At 38.7% G+C, this 20,501-nt stretch overlaps 1 protein-coding gene and 1 long non-coding RNA gene across 3 annotated transcripts in view; one reads left to right on the top strand and one right to left on the bottom strand.

Moving 5' to 3' along the window:
• The window catches only part of pde6d (phosphodiesterase 6D, cGMP-specific, rod, delta), a 73,443-nt gene that overhangs the window by 46,514 nt on the left and 6,428 nt on the right, over positions 1–20,501 (top strand). For both annotated transcript variants that reach the window (XM_063045751.1, XM_063045750.1), the window contains 3 exons: positions 1,896–1,984; positions 5,372–5,497; positions 9,720–9,825. In XM_063045751.1, the coding sequence (XP_062901821.1) occupies positions 1,903–1,984; positions 5,372–5,497; positions 9,720–9,825 (314 nt within the window). In that variant the 5' untranslated portion in view covers positions 1,896–1,902. The remainder of the gene's footprint in view (positions 1–1,895; positions 1,985–5,371; positions 5,498–9,719; positions 9,826–20,501) is intronic.
• LOC134345303 (uncharacterized) overlaps positions 2,281–20,501 on the bottom strand; it is a 51,529-nt gene continuing 33,308 nt past the window's right edge. The window contains exon 3 of the long non-coding RNA XR_010017654.1: positions 2,281–4,048. This is a non-coding gene — a long non-coding RNA (uncharacterized LOC134345303). The remainder of the gene's footprint in view (positions 4,049–20,501) is intronic.

Here is a 20,501-nt window from a genome sequence, read left to right as displayed (position 1 = left end):
CAATTCTTTTGCCATGAATCACTTTTCCTTTGTATGAAGCTCTGTGTTTCAGCAGCACGTTACCCAAACAAATGTCTTTTGTTTAGGAAGCAGCTCCAATTGTGTTTATAATTAAATTGCCATTCCCTTGCACTTTGAGCTCTAAAGCCATGAATGTTGTTGGGTGAAAAGAAACATCCTCTAGTACATAACTTCCCAGAGAAACGTTAGCTTTAGTTTCAAACCATGTAAGTCCCTCAGTCATCTGAAAAGCAAGTTTGATTGTGGTCATTAAGCAAATGTTCAGATAGCCTAATCCTACTTGGGAAGATTACTCTTGCCAAATTGATAAAAACCTTTGAAAAGAAATTCAGCAGCATCAAATTCTGTAATATTGTTGCCATGAGTTTGACCACTTATGATTGAGGATTCATCATTATTTTCAAGTAATCCTTTCAGCTTTTCTGCAACAAGACCATAATCTTTAAGGAAAGGCTATAAATTCCCCCACTCCACTATGCAAACAATTAAGACATTACAGAACTGAGAAATATTGGACTATTTGCCACTGTAATTGTGGGCATCTTACTAGAGGCTTGCCTTATTCTGGTGCTTACAGCATTGGCATTTTTAGACTGTGGTTCCTGATGACCCCACTGAAGATGGACCAGCTCAGCATGGGCTTCAGTAGTCTGGACCAGCTAGCTGTAAAGTATTTACAAGATTAATTATGGAAAGTTGTGAAGGAAGAACCAGCACCGGCCCCTAGAAAGAGGCCAGTATATTTTTATTTATATGTTAAAGGTGGAAATGAACTCTGTCCCTGTAACTTGTCCTTGTATGCTTCCTCACTTGCCTGTTTAAATAGAATGGTCAAACTCAAAATTACTGCAAATCCCTTATGGCCATGGTTAGCAAGTGGAAAGGAAGGCCTCCATCTTGAGTTGCATACCATCCCGACTTGGACATCTGTCATTGTTCCTTCTTTGTTGTAATGTCTAAATCCTGAAATGCTCTACCCATTGTAGCTAGGGTGCAGAAGTTTAAGATGGCACACCACCACTTTCTTGAGAGCATTTAGAGCTGGGCATTAAACTCTGGCCTTGCCGGTGACCTCAATATCCTGAAAAATAAAAAGGCTCAATCTAGGCTTCCAAACAGATTTTTCTGAATAATATAGTACCCATTTAGCAAATGTTTTCATCATTTTTATCAAAATAAATCCCTGTAACTTACAGTTGGTTTTGACATTGATGTCATGGCTGGAATATTGTCTTCCCAATTTCCCCCTTCTAAAGCCGCATAATTGTGACTTAATGAGTGGGTTTTAAGACTTGCTGCTTATTTTTAAGTATCTATTTTTAATGTTACTGAACCATCGTTAAAAGAATACTTTTCAATGCAAATATTGCAATTGATAAGCAATAGATAACCTAGAACTGGAAGTAGTTAAAAAGAAATTATTGAATTAGTCGTCGTCTTTCCCAGACGTGAGAATATGGCAAAATTTTCCAAAACCAGTATCATGGCAAACAGAATATCTAATGTTTACCATTGTTTCCCTGCAGTCGCAATTCATTGCAGATAAAATGCACATTCTGATAATTTCATATGAACTATTTACATTCTGAAGTGAAATGATTTTGTTTCTGTGGGGACATGGGCTGTATTCTGTCTGAGGTGTGTTAAAATGTCAAGCTGTTAACACAAATGCAGAGATGTACGACTTGATATTTTCATGTGGGTTTTCTGCAATTTGGGGTTAGTTTATGTATAGTAACATTAAAGCTAATTTGGAAGTATGGGAAAATTATATTGTATGATAAGCAGTCTTGCATTAACTGGTTATGATGTTCAAGAAGTATTAAATTCTTGATGTACCCAGCTTGTATTTACTTAACAAATGCATTCTTCAGTAATTGGATGAACCTTCGTGATGCTGAGACAGGAAAAGTTTTGTGGCAGGGCACAGAAGATCTCTCATTACCAGGAGTGGAACATGAAGGTATTTTATCAGATTCTATAAAGGTGCAATGAGTTATCTTTGGTAATGTATTAGAATATATAGGTAAAGATATGGATAAAAATGTTTATTTTTGGATTGAAATTTAGATCACGCAGAAGACCTAGAGCAAGATTTGTTACTCATTCTTAATCCTGGTAAACAATGATTCAAAACAACACCCTCAACTTAACCTTTCCCAAATTCAATTTTGAAGTACATTTGTGGTAAAAACAGTTTTTCCTAGGTTTTGTCATCCTTTGTACCTAATTTAACAAAATTTCTTTAGAGGTTTTCTGTCTATTGTCTTCCATATACTCTAGAAAACTATTAAACAATTAGTTGATGCTATATATGGTTATTTCTCTAGCATTTGCTTTCCCATATGACTAATTTTTTCTTTCTCTTATTGATTACTAATATTGATTGAATCAATATTGAGTGAGCAACCTGGGCAATTTTAGTCCTAAAAGTGAGTGGATTGAATGTTAAAATTGGAATCAAATGCAGAAATGGGTGAATTGGATTTTTCTCAGAGGTAGACATGTGGTTGCTAACCAGTCCACTATCTAGAGCAGGGGTTCCCATCCTTTTTTTTAATGCCATGGACCCCTACAATTAACTGAGGAGTCTGTGTACCCCAGTTTGGTAACCCCTGCTCTAGAGGAATTTAAGAAAGCAGTCAATTTTTGTTTAATAGCGTTTTTATTTTGTCTGTTACTACCGCATGAATATTGCCTCCCACCCAAAGACCCAAACAAATTCTTCATTATCATTTCTGATTTTTTTTTTCCCCAGAACGTAATCACTGTTCTTTGTGTTGAGTGAATTTTATCCAGTTTAAATAATTTGGAAGTACTCTCCTTACTCTTCAAAGGAGAGCTTCAGCAGTTGCTGCTCAGTTTTTTCACATCTACTGTCCACTCTTCTCTTGGCTCAAATATTCTTACTGTCTCTTTCCGTACTCGTATCTAACCATTGTACTTTCCTCACTGCTACATTGTGAAGAGCAAGTTAATACAAATGAAAACAAATTCAAATCCAGTGCCCTTTAGTCTCTCTTGGCTTTGCATTGTTTCCAATCCTTGTCTATCTATCTCCATTCTATGTTGAAATAGTTTGAAAATATTGAGGGAACTGGTAATATTGGTAGCCTTATTTAAATGTCCAACTCGTGCACAATAAAAATCAACAAAATTAATTTTAACGAAGAATAGAATAAGTTGTTGAAAAGTCATGATTGAGTCACACTTTAACGCACTATGTGCTGTTCTAATGTCAAGAATATTGACATGTAAAAATGACTTGTATTTAAGCTTCCACTTAAAAAGGCATCTGATAGGTTATTTGGCAGAAATATTCAATATTTCTAAAAAGTATAATACTTAAACTGTGAAAGTTGAGAAAGAAGGATGTGGAGTTGTGAAAACGTGGCTGGAAATGTATTCAAACAAAGATTGATCAACTCTGATATGGACTCTCCTACAGACTATCGGGGGGGTAGAGTTATAATTAGATCAGATTATGAGGACACGCAGTCCTCTTTTATTGTCATTTAGTAATGCATACATTAAGAAATGATACAATATTCCTCCGGTGTGATATCACAGAAACACAGGACAGACCAAGACTGGAAAAACTGACAAAAACCACATAATTATAGCATATATTTACAATAGTGCAACAATACCATAACTTGATAAAGAACAGGCCATGGCACAGCAGAAAAGTTCAAAGTCTCTCAAAACTCCCACATCTCACACAGACGGGAGAAGGAAGAAAACTCTCCCTGCCATGCCCGACCACAGTCCGACTCTGAGTTGTCCGAAAACTTCGAGCTCTGATCAGCCCTCCAACACAGAGTACCGAGCACCATCTCTGCCGAACGCTTCGACCGCAGCCTCGGTAGCCAGTAGCAGGCAAAGCCGGGGATTTTGGGGCCTTCCCTCCGGAGATTCTCAATCGCACACTAGCAGCGGCAGCAAACCGGGCATTTCTGAAATTTCTCCGGATGTTCCTCTGTGCTTCTCACGTCTGTCTCCATCAAATCAGAATTGTCCACGGCCCCTATTTAACAGATAGGATATCATCTGTTAATTAGATATTATAGATGCAAGAAATGTCACATGAAACAATTTGCAGTTATGGTTACTTGCAATGAGTTACAGGTTTATCAGTTTCAAACTGGGAACACCAGTTTACCATTCAGCCCAGCATGTTTGTACAGGAGTTTGCACATTTACCTCCATGCTGTGAATAGAACAGTTAATCCTGAATTCTTTATAGACTTTAATAGTGACTGCCGTGTGTTAATGACACCAGATATGATTTCAACTACCATTCTTCATCCATCATCTTAAAACTGTCTCTAAATGAAAAGAGTAATCTGCCTTGGGGAGAAAAGAACATCAGCTTGTTCAGATTTTCCTGATTGTTATGGCTATAAATTTTATAAGAAAAAATATACCTTCTCTAGAGCTTCTATATATTTTGTATAATAGAAAGAATTGAACTGTGCAGTATTTTCTGACTATAGGCTTTTGCAGGTTTCATACACCAGGACTGCCGGCTGGCAGTGTAGGGGCATCCACACAGAACTTTGAGGCGAGTGGTCCCAGGTTTGAATCCGGCTAGCTGCTTGAAAGCATTCTATCCATGCTGGGTTGAGTGTCAGGCTAGCAACTTGGGCTCTTGGAAAAACAAACAGACAAGTGCTAAAGAAACAGCAAGGTTGCTGCCCATTGTGCCACAAGATGCGGAAGGAACAACAAAGCTGGGATAACATATTTTTCAGTTTTTTTCAATTAGAGATTAATTCAATCCCTTTACAGTTTATTGTGGTTTATTTATCTGCTGGCTTTACTGATTTTTAAAAAAAATCTATATTCCTTGAACCCCTTGCATTTCAAAAGCATAATTTAGAGTTGTGTTTTAAAGATTTTGTCCACGAAAGGCAACATGTTTGAATAGTTAAGTCTTTCTGTATATTTAAATTATATAAAAATAAAATGAGAGTAAACTAGAATACATTAAAACTCTATGCAAAGTATTGTTGAACTTTTGCCTTTTGAGAGCAAATCTGGCCCTTTTATTCCTTACGAAACATAAAAACAAACGGTTGATTTTGATCAGAAACATTTGGATTGTCCTTTTTTAAAAAATATGAAGTCCTTAGAAATTCAAGTTACTGGAGGAAATTTTGCACTCTTCTCCTTTTTTGTAATTTAAACATGTATCTTAATTATACATTTTACATGTAATTTGATTTGTGTTTGCTTCCTTTAATCACCCACTATGTGTCAACTCATTGTTTATACAGCTAGTAAATAATTCAGAGTTGGAAATTTATATGGTTATGAACAAAAGTCTTTTGTTTTGATCTCTATGCAGCTCGGGTTCCGAAAAAGATTCTGAAGTGTAAAGCTGTTTCCAGAGAATTAAATTTTTCTTCATCTGAACAGATGGAAAAATTCAGGCTAGAACAAAAAGTTTTCTTCAAAGGACAGTGCTTAGAAGGTGAATTTCTCATTTATAATTTTACTATAATATGTTAATAATGCTCTGCATTAATAAATATGCAAATATTCAATAATTCATGTAATAAATATAAGAAGTAAAAACAAGACTGGAGCAAATCAGCAAGTGAGCAGCATTTATGGAGGCAATATGTGTAAGTCAACATTTTGTGTCAGAACTGCATCAGAACTGAGCGGGAACAGAGAGAAAAATAATAAGATTTGGGTATAATTTTTAGATTAACAACAAAACAAAAGATGGTACTTTGCAAATTAAGGAAATTCAATTGGAACTTTCTTCTGGAACTGAAAATCTTTCCTAGAGGTGGCTTCACCTTGATTAAAAAATCAGATTTGGTGTACAAATTTTCAACAATTTATTAAGCTTGATGTTATACATTCTACTTTTGTCTTGTACTTGCACACTGAGATTAATGTTAGCTCAGTATGCAACATATTCACTTTCAGTAGTGTGCTGCTGTGGAAGAAGGGCTTGACTTGATGCCTTTTGCTATTTAGTTTTAGTCCGCTGAGCTGATATTTCACCTGTGATTCTGCTTCACTCTGCACTTCATGGCTATGGCCATTTGCATTACAACATTATAGAGCTAAAATTTAAAAAAATAGATATATTACAATGCTCCAAATCTTTAAAGCTTAGATCGTGCATTTAGATCCAGTGGTTCATTGCATCTGCTCTAGACTTCAACTTTCCCAGTACAAGAAATATTTGTCAAAATCTCTGGAGTTTGCTTTTCATGGCAAGGGTGCTTAGTGGAAGAACTAAACCATCGTGGTTTTGATAATCCTTCTGAGAGAAGGAAATCTCAACAATTCAAAGTTTCAAAGGTCCAATTTAATGTCAGAAAATGTATACAATATACACCCTGAAATGCTTTTTTTTCCCGCAAACATCCACGAGAAACAGAGGAGTGCCCCAAAGAATGAACAACAGTTAATATAAGAAACCCAAAGTACCCCCCCAGCTCCCCTCCCACACTTAAGCGGCAGCAAGCAACGATCCGCCCTCCCCCCACCAGCAAAGAAGATAGCATCAGCACCCAAGACACAGACTTGCAGTTACCCCAAAGACTTTGGGTTTCACCCGGCATTCGACATACCCTATAGGCACTCTCTCTCCCTAATAAGGGAGAAAGGGGTGTCTTCGTTTTTCCCAGTGAGCGGGGAGATATAACAAACAATTAGCTGGTTTACGATGTTAAAAGTTCGTTATGTTGCTTTTTCCGAGCTCTATTCCCAAAAATCTAAGATCCTGGGTCTTTGGACACAGCAGTAGATTTTCCGACTCCTCTGACGACAGATAGTTCTCCTGCCATGACAGCAACCCTCGATCTTTGGCTTCCAAATCCGAGCCGGATTCTCAAACCAAACCCTTGGCATACCGATCAACAGCCAGTCCTGAAACCCCGAGAACGGGTCCCATTCCCGCAAAGAACCGAAGTCAGCGTGTAACTCCAGGTCAGGGTCTTCAAAAGAACCCTGAAAGGGAAACATAAAGATATTGAAGATGGAAATAGAGCTGTTTCCAAAGATGCAAGCAAAGGAGTTGCTGTTTAGCGCCATCTTAACTCCGCTCCGCCTTCTCAGTTGTGAATGAAAGTGCAATAACATCTTCAAGTACTCGTCGTCTTCCATAACAAAAATACGCTGGCGTTTAAAGTATCTTATGTGCTTTCTTCAGCTGGACTTTTGTCAGAAAACTGCTTGTGGATTGGACCAGTAATGGATTGCTGTTTCATTTGTATCAAAATTAATGGAGAAAGTCCTAAGGGCAAGAATTTGTTGTACATTTTTGGAAAGTTGGGGATGATCAGGCATAGTCAGCATGGCTTTGTCAGGGGAAATCAAGGTGAGGCACAGCAGGATACAGCCCTAATGCAGGCAAATAGGATTAGTGTATATGGGCAGAAAAGTTGTCATGAATGTGATGAGCCAAAGGGCCCAGTTCTGTACTAGATAACTCTATGGCTTTAAGTTATTTGTGTTTTTTCTTATTTCCTGGAGTTAATGCCTTTACTTTCACACTGTTCAAAGTATGTAGATTTATAATCAAAGCATATATGTCACCACATGCTACTGTGAGATTCATTTTCTTGTGGACAATTCATATTGGATACAAAGAAACACAATAGAATCAATGAAAAACCCCACACAAGACAGATCAGAGGGATCTTGGGGTCCGAGTCCATAGGACACTCAACGCTGCGCAGGTTGACTGTGTGGTTAAGAAGGGATATGGTGCATTGGCCTTCATCAATCGTGGGATTGAGTTTAGGAGCCGAGAGGTAATGTTGCAGCTATATAGGACCCTGGTCAGACCCCACTTGGAGTACTGTGCTCAGTTCTGGTCGCCTCATTACAGGAAGGATGTGGAAAGCATAGAAAGGGTGCAGAGGAGATTTACAAGGATGTTGCCTGCCTTATGAGAATAAGTGAGTGAATTCTGCCTTTTCTTCTTGGAGAGACAGAGAATGAGAGGTGACTGATAGAGGTGTATAAGGTGATGAGAGTCATTGATCATGTGGATAGTCAGAGGCACTTTCCCAGGGCTGAAATGGCTAGCACAAGAGGGCACAGTTTTAAAATGCTTGGAAGTAGGTACAGAGGAAATGGCAAGGATAAGTTTTTTACACAGAGTGGTGAGTGCATGGAATGGGCTGCCGGCGACAGTGGTGGAGGCGGATACGATAGGCTCTTTTAAGAGACTCCTGGATAGGTACATGGAGCTCGGAAAAGTAGAGGGCTATGGGTACCCTAGGTAATTTTTTAGGTAAGGACATGTTCGGCACAGCTTTGTGGGCTGAGGGGCCTGTATCGTGCTGTAGGTTTTCTATGTTCTAGAAGAGAACAAACTGTGCAAATGCAAAAAAGGGGTCGGGGGGAAGCAATAAATATCACAAACAAGATCCGAAGAGTTCTTTAAAGTGAGTCCATAGGTTGTGGGAACAGATCAGAGTTGGGATGAATGAAGTTGTCCCCACTGGTTCAAGAGGATGGTTGAGGGGTAATAACTGTTCCTGAACCTGGTAATGTGGGTCCTGAGGCTTCTGTACCACTTTCCTGAATTTGGCAACGAGAAGAGAGCATGGCCTGGATAGTGGGTGTCCTTGACAATAGTTGCTGCTTTCCTATGACAGTGCTCCTTGATTTGAATTGAATTCACTTTATTACTTACATCCTTTGTATACATGAGTAAAAATCCTTGCATTACTTCTCCGCCTGAGTGTGCAATGTGCAATTTATAGAAATTTATAATGGTATGTACAACAGGACAGTCAATACAACATAGAAATATAGTTGTATCAGCATGAATTAATCAGTCTGATGGCTTGGTGGAAGAGCTGTCCTGGAGCCTGTAGGTCCTGGCTTTTATGTTGCGGAACAGTTTGTGGTTGGGGTGACTCGAGTCCCCAATGATCTTTTGCGCCCTTTTTATACACCTGTCTTTGTAAATGGCCTGAATAGTGGGAAGTTCATGTCTATAGATGTGCTGGGCTGTCCACGCCACTCTCTGCAGAGTCCTGCAATTCAGGGAAGTACAGTTCCCATACCTGGTAGTGATTCATCCAGTCAAGATGCTCTCAATTGTGCCCCTGTAGTAAACTCTTAGGATTTGGGGGCCCATTCCAAACCCTTTAATTGTCTGAGGTGAAAGAGGTGCTGTTGTGCCTTTTTTTTTACCACACAGTCGGTGTGTACAGACCACGTGAGATTCTCAGTGGTGTTTATGCCGAGGAACTTAAAGCTGTTCACTCTCTCAACCCTAGATCCATTGATTTGCTGAATAGTGGAGAGGGCTTCATTCATGATGGACTAAGCTCTATCCACTACTTTTTGTAGGCATTTCTGGTTCTTTAATTGCCTTAATTATAGAGCAAAGTCTCTGCCATCTCTATCATCCACTGGGGAGAAAAGATGGAAGCACTTGCAGTAATATAATGCAAATTAATTGCTGGCTAGTTAACGTTTTTTTCAGTTGTGTTGGTTGGAAGATTATTGATGGAATGCCTTATTCTACAAGCAATAAGATGGGATTTTATTGTTAGTTCACATATAACATAAGGGACTGAATCATACTTAATATACTCTGTTGCCCATATGAAATGCCAGAAGACATCTTGTAAAATTTAATTGTTTTAAATATTATAATGAAAATGATATTTGTTGTAGGTAACTTGTTTGAAATTGTTTTTTCAAACTAGAATGGTTTTTCGAATTTGGTTTTGTCATTCCTAATTCAACGAACACTTGGCAATCATTAATAGAAGCAGCACCAGAATCTCAGATGATGCCAGCTAATGTTTTAACGTAAGTAGCCTGTATGATGTCTTGCTGTGTTTATTTTGTTATTGTCATAGAACTAAAAATTGGATTATCTACTGTTGGATTTGTTTCCTCTCATTTTTTTTGTTGTTGGGCTCCAACATTCCTATTTCAAATTCTTGATAGCTCTTATTTGTTTTTTCTACAAATAAGTAAATACTAAATTAACAAATAAATATTCATTAACTGCCCTTCATGTCTCACCTGCATCTTTTTTTATGATTTGTACTCACTATAGTAAACTTAAGTCAGTTTTCTAGAATTTTAATCCACTTTTCATAAAATCTTAGGAAGATGTAGCAGAGAAAGAGACCTTTCACAACCATGCCAACTGTGAATTATTTGGATATTGGAAATCTGAAATGAAAAGACAACTTTGTGTACAAAATTATGAGGTGAATAGATATTGTGAGGGGTATAGATCGAGTAAATGCAAGCAGGCTTTTTTCACTGAGGTTGGGTGAGACTGTAACTAGAGGTAATGGGTTGAGCACATTCGTGCAACACACACAAAATGCTGGAGGGGCTCAGCAGGCCAGGCATCTATTATAGAAAAGAGTAATCAGTCAATGTTTTGGGCTGTTCGACTCCATTTCGCTGATTAAAGCACCATTAATCGCCGATTAAAGCGTCGCGGAAGATGGAGACATTGTGGCGAATGCAGAAGGCAAGCACTGACCGTCTTCCTTTTCATCGCTGCTGGAGAAGGAATCTGCGAGTGGCCTATCACTGTGTGGCTCGTGCCAAGCGGGTATGCCTCTCTGCCTCTTGTGATGTCCCTCTTTTGGTAAACGTCAGTGATATTGGAGGATGGTATCGTGGTTCTGCATTTATGGATAGGACTATTGCGTTTATTGTGGTCTTTTTCAGTCTTATGATTTTTTTTATATTCTGTTTTTTTTTAATCATCTATTCCTTTTCTGTTTTGTTGTGCGAGGGGTGGGGGTTTTGGGGTTGATGTGTTCGGTTAGTCTTGTTTGAGTGGGAGAGGGATTGTTTTTTGGGGGGTCAGTGTTCCATTTTGTGTGAAGGGAGGGGTTCTGGTTTTGATGATCCTGTTGTGCTTTTTTTTTGCAGGGGGGTGGTTTTGATGTTTCTCTCTGAACGGCTTTAATGTTTTCTTTGTTTTGTGGCTATCTGGAGAAGACGAATTTCAGAGTTTTATATGGATATGTGCTTTGATAATAAATGAACATTAGAACCCTTTGAAAAATGACATGTTTAAGGGGAACATGAAGGGGAACTTCACCCTTGAGACTGGTGAGAATGTGGAGCAAGCTGCTAGTGGAAGTAGTGGATGTCAGTTTGATTTCAACATTTAAAAGAAATTTGGATTGGGCAAAATAATATTGTGACATGGACTAGATAAGCCAAAGGGCCTGTTTCTGTGCTGTAATGTTCTATAACTATTTTATGACTCGTAACGCTAGCAATATTCAGTAGTCATGAGGAATCTGTGGAGACAAAAACAGCTTGTATTTTAGGTCATCGCCCTCTTGTCAGCACTGATTAACACATACTCTCTCTGTCAATGCTGTTTGACCTGTTGAAAGTTTCCAATTTTTGTTTTCATTGAAGGAGGTATCTCATTATTCCTACTGTACACTTATTCTCCAAGATTTCTTTTGAAAATTCATTTTATTTAATTTGGGATAGGTTCTTTTCAGTTTATGGGTAATTTCACATTTAATTCCTCTGCTAAATCTGCACTAAACTTTTGTAGTAGTGTCAGTGACAAACTTGAAATTATCCTTATTCCATTCTGTTAAATTTGTATTTGAATCACATGAATTTCTGTTCTCAAAGGAAAGTATATACAGTCCCTATAAAAGTATTCACCCTCCTCTCCCCACCCCCCTGGAAGTTTTCATGTTTTATTATTTTACAACATTGAATCACAATGGATTTAATTCGGCTTTTTTGACACTGATCAACAGAAAATGACCCTTTCGTGTCAAATGAAATCAGAATCAGGTTTATTATCACTGGCATGTGTCGTCAAATTTGTTAACTTAGCAGCAGCAGTTCAACGCAATACATAATCTAGCACAGGAAAAAAAATAAACAAGTAAATCAATTATGTATTTGGAATAGATTAAAAATGTTGCAAAAACATACTGTATATTTTTTTAAAAAAGTGAGGTAGTGTCCAAAAATTCAATGTCCATTTAGGAATCGGATAGCAGAGGGGAAGAAGCTGATCCTGAATCGCTGAGTGTGTGCCTTCAGGCTTCTGTATCTCCTACCTGATGGTAACAGTGAGAAAAGGGCATGCCCTGGGTGATGGGGGTCCTTAATAATGGACATTGCCTTTCTGAGACACAGCTCCGTAAAGATGTCCTGGGTACTTAGTAGGCTAGTACCCAAGATGGAGCTGACTAGATTTACAACCTCCTGCAGCTTCTTTTAGTCCTGTGCAGTAGCCCCTCCATACCAGACAGTGATGCAGCCTGTCAGAATGCTCTCCACGGTACAACTATAGAAGTTTTTGAGAGTATTCGTTGATATGCCAAATCTCTTCAAACCCCTAATAAATGTAGCTGCTGTCTTGCCGCCTTTATAACTACATCGATATGTTGGGATCTCTAAAGTGATCTAAATTAATTACAAATGTAAAACAAAAAATAATTGATTGCATAAGTATTCGCCTCCTTTAATATGACACAAAAAATCACTGGTGCACCCAATTAGTTTTAGAAGTCACATAATTAGATAAATGGAGATCACCTGTGTGCAGTCACGGTATTTCAATTGATTGTAGTTTAAAAAAGACACCTGTAGCTGAAAGGTCCAACTGCTGGTGAGTCAGTATCTGACAAAAACTACACCATGAAGACAAAAGTGAAGCATGATAGTGGCTGCAATATGCTGTGGGGATGCTTCACTGCAGCAGGCCCTGGTAGGCTTGTGAAGGTAGAGGGTAAAACAAATGCAGCAAAATCCACGGAAATTCGGGAGGAAAACCTGATATAGTCTGCAAGAGAACTGCAACTTGGGGAGAAGATTTGTTTTCCAGCAAGACAATGACCCCAAGCAAAGGTCTAAGCTACACAGGAATGGCTTAAGAACAACAAAGTTAATGTCCTGGAGTGGACAAGTCAGAGTCCAGACCTCAATCCAATTGAGAATTTGTAGCTGGACTTGAAAAGGGCTGTTCGCTCACAACTCCCATTCAATCTGACAGAGCTTGAGCAGTTTTCTAAAAAGAATGAGTAAAAATTGCAGTGTCCAGGTGTACAAATCTTATGAGACCTATCTACACAGCTGTAATTGCTGCCAAAGGCACATCTACTAAATACTGACTCGAGAGGGGTGAATACTTAAGCAATCAATTATTTTCTGTTTAATGATTGTAATACATTTAGACCAATTTGTAGAAATTGTTTTCACTTTGACATGAAAGAATCTTTTTCTGTTGATCAGTGTCAAAGAAGCCAAATTAAATAAAACATGAAATCTTCCCGGGGGGGGGGGGGAGGGTGAATACTTTATATACGGTAGGTAGTGTATTTGCTATAAGAAATTGTTATTTGTCTTGTTTGGAAAGACAGGATTGGTTAGAGATGCATAATGCTTAAAGAAGGTGTTTTTGTCTTCTGTCACCTCTTAAATTTAAGTCTGCAATAACTGGATGATCTGAATAGGAAAATAAAACTAAAGATGTAAGAAATTGCCACACATGAAATGTAAGATTGTATCTGAACTACCAAATCAGATAACATTTTCTTTTTAAATATAGAACACAACCGCTCCAATTGGTAATTATTAAGGATTTTCTGTTTCTGTCATTAGTATTGTTGCAAAGCTTTAAAATGCTATTTACAGAAACAGTTTCCTGAGATTACTCTTTATAATTGTGTCTTTCTAAAGTTTCCTGAGTCTTAAACCTCAAGTATGTGTTTGTTCTTTCTTTAGGACAAGTATTACTTTTAATATTGCTTTCCTTTCATCACCTAACTAGATAAGTGATCTATTCCTAAGACAATGCATTTAATAGCTTGCCAGAAAATGTATAACAGTTATCTTTTGTTTGTAATTCTGTATCTTTTCCTCCCAGCATTGCTGCTGAGATTAATGATATGATAATAAAGCACAAGGTTAGAATCGAAAATAAACTTTGCTGTCTTGAATGTTAGTTGGATAACATTTTTGGCACAGAGCATGATTGGCACTGTTGCTCTGCAGCTACAGTGATCAAATTTGATCTTGACCTTGGCTGCTGTGCACAGTTTGTATGTTTTCTTTGTGACTGCATGGGTTAACTCTAAATACACTGGTTTCCTCACAAAACCAAAGACATGCAGGTTGATAGGTTAATTGGCTACTATAAATTGCCTCTAATGGGTAGCAGGAAGCTTAATGGCTTAAGGTGCAGAAGGAAGTTGATGGAGATATGAGAGAAACAATGGAATTGGTGTAAGATCAATGTAGATGGCTGATTGAGCAGTGCGTAGATTGTGGGTTGAAGGGCCTGTTTCTGTACTCAATGACTCAGCATTATATAATTAAAGCTTTCTTATTTTTAAAAGAATGTGGAGGCATATGGAGTTCACTGTAAAGGTTTATAAGGCTAGTAGCAGAAACGTGAGATTGTGATCTATCGGGCAAGGGTGAACAGCATTCTGCTCTTAAAAAGGGAGGGTTGAATTGTGACCTCCACAGTAGGTTTTACAACTATGAAAAAATATTATTCTAACACACACTGTAAGCACAAGACACTGGAGTAGAATTAGGCCATTCCACCCATTGTCTGCTTTGCCATTTAATCATGGCTGATTTATTATCCCTCTCAGTCCCATTTTTCTGCCTTCTCCCCATAGACTTTGATGCCCTTACTAGTCAAGAACCTACCAACCTTCATATTAAGTATAGTCCTTGACCTGGCAATGAATTCCACAGATTTCACACATTTCACCCCCCCCCCCGCGCACTAAAGAAATTCCTACGTCTCTCCTCTGTTTTAAAGGGATACCCTTGTATTCAGAGGTTGTGTCCTCAGGTCGAACACTCCCCCATTATAGGAAGCATCCCCTCATGTTGACTCTATCTAGGCCTTTTCGATATTCAATAGGTTTCAATGAGATCCACTCTCCTACTTCTAAACTCTTACCAAATATGGGCCCATAGCCATCAAATGCTCCTCATACGTTAAACCTTTCATTCTTTAATCCCCCTCGCCCAAAACCCCTCTAACTCTTCCTATAGTTCAATTTATATCCTCTGGTTATAGACACTTTGGATGGAAGTTGTACCAACTAATACTTTCATGTACTCAATCCCAGTGCAGATCAGAGAACAACCAGGGGCCAATGATATGGCTCTTCCAGTTCAATGACCAAGGTAGCATAATTGAGCAGCTGGGGACAGCTCAGTCATGCAATTCTTGGAGCTGCTGTCCCACAGTTCAAGTGAACTGGGTTCTTTATACAACTCATTAATGTATTGAATTTAATTTTTCTCTTTAGAATTAAATCTAATAATATACTAATATCCACTAGCTATAGGTATTTTTACTTTGGTTCTTCAGTGTCAGTTCTTTCAAGTCTTTCCAAAAAAGTTCCAACAAAATGTCAAAATGTTACTGTGTCATCAGTCAGTATCCATAGAATAGTACAGCACTGGAAAGGCCACTCAGCCCACAATGTGAGTTGATCAATGCCAATTATATCAAATATCTTCCTCCTGCTTATCATCCATAAATCCTCCATTCTCTTCATATTCATGTGTCTATCTAAAAGCCTTTTTAACTACTAGGAAAGTAGTGCCTGCTTTCACTACTATGCCTAGTAGCCTATTCCATGCACGTAGCAAAAAATGCATCTCAAAAAAATCTTGCCCTTCATGTCACCTTTAAACTTTCCCCCTCTAATCTTAAAAGTATGTCTTCTGATGTTTGACAATTCTACCCTGAGGAAAATATTCCTATTGTCTACCCTATATGCTTCTCATAATTTAAAAGATTGATATCAAATCTCTCCTCAGCTTTAGGGAAAACAACTCGTATTTGTCCAACCTTATAGCTCATGCCCTCTAATCCTGGCAAAATCTTGGTAAATTTGATCCATGTACATACAGTGGCATGCAAAAGTTTGGGCACCGCTGGTCAAAATTTCTGTTACTGTGAACAGCTAAGTGAGTAAAAGATGAACTGATTTCCAAAAGGCATAAAGTTAAAGATGACACATTTCTTTACTATTTTCTGTTACTGTGAACAGCTAAGTGAGTAAAAGATGAACTGATTTCCAAAAGGCATAAAGTTAAAGATGACACATTTCTTTACTATTTTAAGCAAGAAAACTTTTTTATTTCCATCTTTTACAGTTTCAAAATAACAATAAAGGAAAAGGGCCCAAAGCAAAAGTTTGGGCACTCTGCATGGCAGTACTTAGTAACACCCCCTTTGGCAAGTATCACAGCTTGTAAACGCTTTTTGTAGCCAGCTAAGAGTCTTTCAATTCTTGTTTGGGGGATTTTTGCCCATTCTTCCTTGCAAAAGGCTTCAAGTTCTGTGAGATTCTTGGGCCATCTTGCATGCTCTTTTGAAGTCTATCCACAGATTCTCGATGATATTTAGGTCAGGGAACTGTGAGGGCCATAGCAAAATCTTCAGCTTGCACCTCTTGAGGTAATCCATTGTGGATTTTGAGGTGTGTTTAGGTTCATTATCCTGTTGTAGAAGCCATCCTCTTTTCATCTTTGGCTTTTTAACAGATGGTGTGATGTTTGCTTCCGGAATTTGCTGGTATTTAATTGAATTCATTCTTCGCTCTACCAGTAAATGCTCCCCGTGCCATTGGCTGCAACACAAGCCCAAAGCATGATCGATCCACCCCTGTGTTTAACAGTTGGAGAGGGGTTCTTTTCATGAAATTCTGCACCCTTTTTTCTCCAAACATACCTTCGCTCATTGCGGCCAATAAGTTCTATTCAAAAGGTTCAAAGGAATATCTAAACTAGCCTGATGCATTTTGGAAACAAGTCCTGTGGACTGATGAAGTTAAAATAGAACTTTTAGTACCTCAGACATTTGCTCTAAGCACAAATTCTCCTCTTTATCCTTGAATGGACTTGCACTATCCAAGGTTATGCCTTTTTATCGAGTCATAGAGCATTGCAGCACAGCAACAGGCCTTTCATCCAATCTGGTTCATGCCAACTAGTTTATCTGTCTAGTTATATTGACCCGCACCTGTACGATAGCCCTCCATACACTCCCACCCATGTATCTATCCAAACTTCCCTTGAGTCTTAAGTGTTGTAATGGACCCCCCCCCCCAGACCATAAAACACAGGAGCAGAATTAGACCATTCAGCCCATTGAGTCTGCTCCCTCATTCCATCATGGCTGATTTTCATTTTTTTTATTTTTAGAGAGCTCATAGTTGAGCCCAATAGGGGATCAACTATTCTGGATTGGGTGTTGTGCAAAGAACTGGAATTGATTAGAGAGCTTAAGGTAAATGAACTCTTGGCGGGGGGGGGGCAAGTAATTATAATATGATCAAATTTGTCCTTAAATTTCAGGAGAATCTAAAGTCGGGTGTATCAATATTATAGTACAGTAAAGGGGATTACAGATGCATGAGAGATGAGTTGACCTAAATTGATTAGACAAGAACACAGGCAGGGATGACAGGAGAGCAGCAATGGCTGGATTTTCTGGAAGCAATTTGGAAGGCAGAAGCTATATACATCCCAATGAGGAAGAAGTATCTTAAAGCAAAGATGACACAACTGGGGCGAACAAGAGAAGACAAAGCCAACATATGAACCAAAGACTGGGTATATAATAGAGCAAAAATAGTGGGAAGTTACAGGATTGGGAGGCTTTTAAAAACCAACAGAGGCTTTTAAAAACCAACTAAAAAAGTCAGTAAGAAGATAAAGATGGAATACAGAAGTATGCTAGCCAGTAATTTTTAACACAATGCCAAAAGTTTCATCAGATACATAAGGTGTAAGAGAGGCAAGAGTGGATATCGGACCGCTGGAAAATGATGCTGGAGAGGTAGTTCACTGTGGAAGACATTAACCGTATGCTGGAAGTTCCAGCGTGTCAGGGGTTACAAGTGTATGAAATTTCCATTACTTGGGCGAAGATTCTTGGGAAACTGAAGTCTGATGTTACCTGGACCAGATAGTGTACACCCAGGGTTCTGAAAGAGGTGTCTGAAGATATTGTGGAGGCTTTAGTAATGATCTTTCAAGAATTCTGAAATGATTCTGGAAGACGGGGAAAATTGCAGATGTCACTCCACTCTTTAAGAAGGGAGAGAGGTAGAACGGAAACTAGGCCAGTTGGTCTGACCTCGGTAATTGGGAAGATTGTTGGAGTTGATTGTTAAAGGATGTATCTTCAGGCTACTTGGAGGCACAAGATAAAATAGGTCCTGGTCAGTATGGTTTCCTCAAGGGAAAATATTGCCTGACCAATCTGTTGGAGTACTTTGAAGAAATAACAAGCAGGATAGACAAAGGAGAATTGGTTGATGTATACTTAGATTTTCAGGATGCCTTTGACAAGGTGCCACACATGAGGCTATGTAACAAGTTAAGAGCCCATGGTATTGCATGGATAGAGCATTGGCTGATTAGCAAGAAGCCAAGAGTGGGAATAAAGGGAGTCTTTGCTGGTTGGCTGCAGGTGACTACTGGTGTTCCACAGAAGTCTGTGTTGAGACAGCTTCTTTTTACTTTGTATGTCAATGACAGAATGGATGGCTTTTTTTTTACAAAGTCTGTGGATGGTAACGAAGATAGGTGGAGGGGAAGTTGTTTGAGGACATAGAGAGGCTACAGAAGGAATCAGAAAGATTAGGAGACTGGGCAAAGAAGTGTCAGATGGAATACAGTGTCAGGAAGTGTTTGTCATGCACTTTGGTAGAAGAAATACAAGGGTTGACATTTCTCTAAATGGAGAAAAAATTCAAAACTTGGGAGTCTTTGTGTAGGATTCCTTAAAGGTTAATTTGCAGGTTGATTCTGTGGTGAGGAAGGCAAATGTGATGTTCACATTCATTTCAAGAGGACTAAAATATAAAAGCCAGGATGTAACTTTGAGGCTTTATAAAGCACTGGTGAGGATTCACTTGGAGTATTGTGAGCAGTTTTGGGCCCTTTATCTAAGAAAGGATGTGCTGACATAGGAGAGGGTTCAAAGGATGTTCATGAAAATGATTCCAGGATTGAATGGCTTGTCATATGAAGAGCATTTGATGGCTCTGGGCCTGTGAACACTAGAATTCAGAAGAATAAGGAGTGACCTGATTGAATCCTACCGAATGGTGAAGGGCCTTGATAGAGTGGATGTGGAGTGGATGTTTCCTATGGTGGAATGGTCTAGGATCATAAGATATAGGAGCAGAATTGGGTCATTTGGCCCATTTAGTCTGCTCTGCCATTTCACCATGGCTGATCCAATTTTCCTCTCAGCCCCAATCTCCTGCCTTTTCCCTGTATCACTTCATGTCCTGACCAATCAAGAATCTTACTGCCACTGCCTTGAATATACATAAAGACTTGGCAAAGAATTTCACAGATTCCCCACTCTCTGGCTAAAGAAATTACTCATCAAAAGGGACACTCCTCTATTCTCAAGCTACATCCTCTGGTCTTGAATTATACCACCATAAGAAACATCCTCTCCACATCCACTTTATCTTGTAGAATTCAAATAGATTTGTCAGGCAAGATTTCCCCTTAAGGAAACTGTGCTGAGTTTTGCCTAGTTTATCATGCCTCGAAGTACCCTGAAACATTATCCTTTCTTCCAACATCTTCCCAACCACTGAAGTCAGGCTGTTTGCCTATAACTTCCTTTCTTCTGTCTTCCTCCCTTAAAGAGTAGAGTGACATTTGCAATTTCCCAGTCCTCTGGAACCACACTAGAGTCTAATAATTCTTGAAAGATCATTAATGCTTCCTCAATCTCTTTAGCCACCTCTTTCAGAACCGTGGGGTATAGTGTCTGCTAGTGTCTTCCACAGTGAAGACTGATGCAAAATACTTATTCAATTTGTCCACCATTTCTTTGTCCTCCATTACTGACTCTCCAGTGGCACTTTCCAGCACTCTGATATCCATTCTCACCTCTCTTTTATTTTTTTTAATGTATCTGAAAAAAAAAGATTGGTATTCGCTTTGGTTAGCTTACCTTCATTTTTTGTCTTTTCTCTCCTTGTGGCTTTTTTATTTGCCTTCTTTTGGTTTTTAAAGCTTCCTGATCCTCTTACCTTCCCACTAATTATTATTATATTATATCCCTTCTCTTTTGCTTTTGTTGTCTTTAACTTCCCTCGTCAAGCCCTGGGTTACTTCGTCCTCTCTTTAGAATACTTCATTTTGAGATGTATCTAACCTGCACCTTCCCAATTGCTTCTGGAGACTCCTGCCATTGCTCTTCTGCCATCATCCCTGCTAATGTCCTCTTCCAGTCAACTTTGGCCAGCTCCGCTCTCATGCCTCTGTAATTCCTTTTACTCTTCTGTAATACTGATAATGTTTGACTTTATTATTTCCCTCTCAAACTGCAGGATGAATTCTATCATATTATGGTTTCTGCCTCTTAAGAACTTGCCAGTCTTGCTGGCAGCTTATTCCACCCTCTGAGTGAAGAAGATTCCCCTCTGGTCCCCTTAAATATTTTACCTTTCACCCTACAA

This window comes from Mobula hypostoma, chromosome 4 (assembly GCF_963921235.1).
Source record: "Mobula hypostoma chromosome 4, sMobHyp1.1, whole genome shotgun sequence".
Classification (NCBI taxonomy): Eukaryota; Metazoa; Chordata; class Chondrichthyes; order Myliobatiformes; family Myliobatidae; genus Mobula; species Mobula hypostoma.
This window is presented reverse-complemented; position numbering and strand designations above follow the sequence as displayed.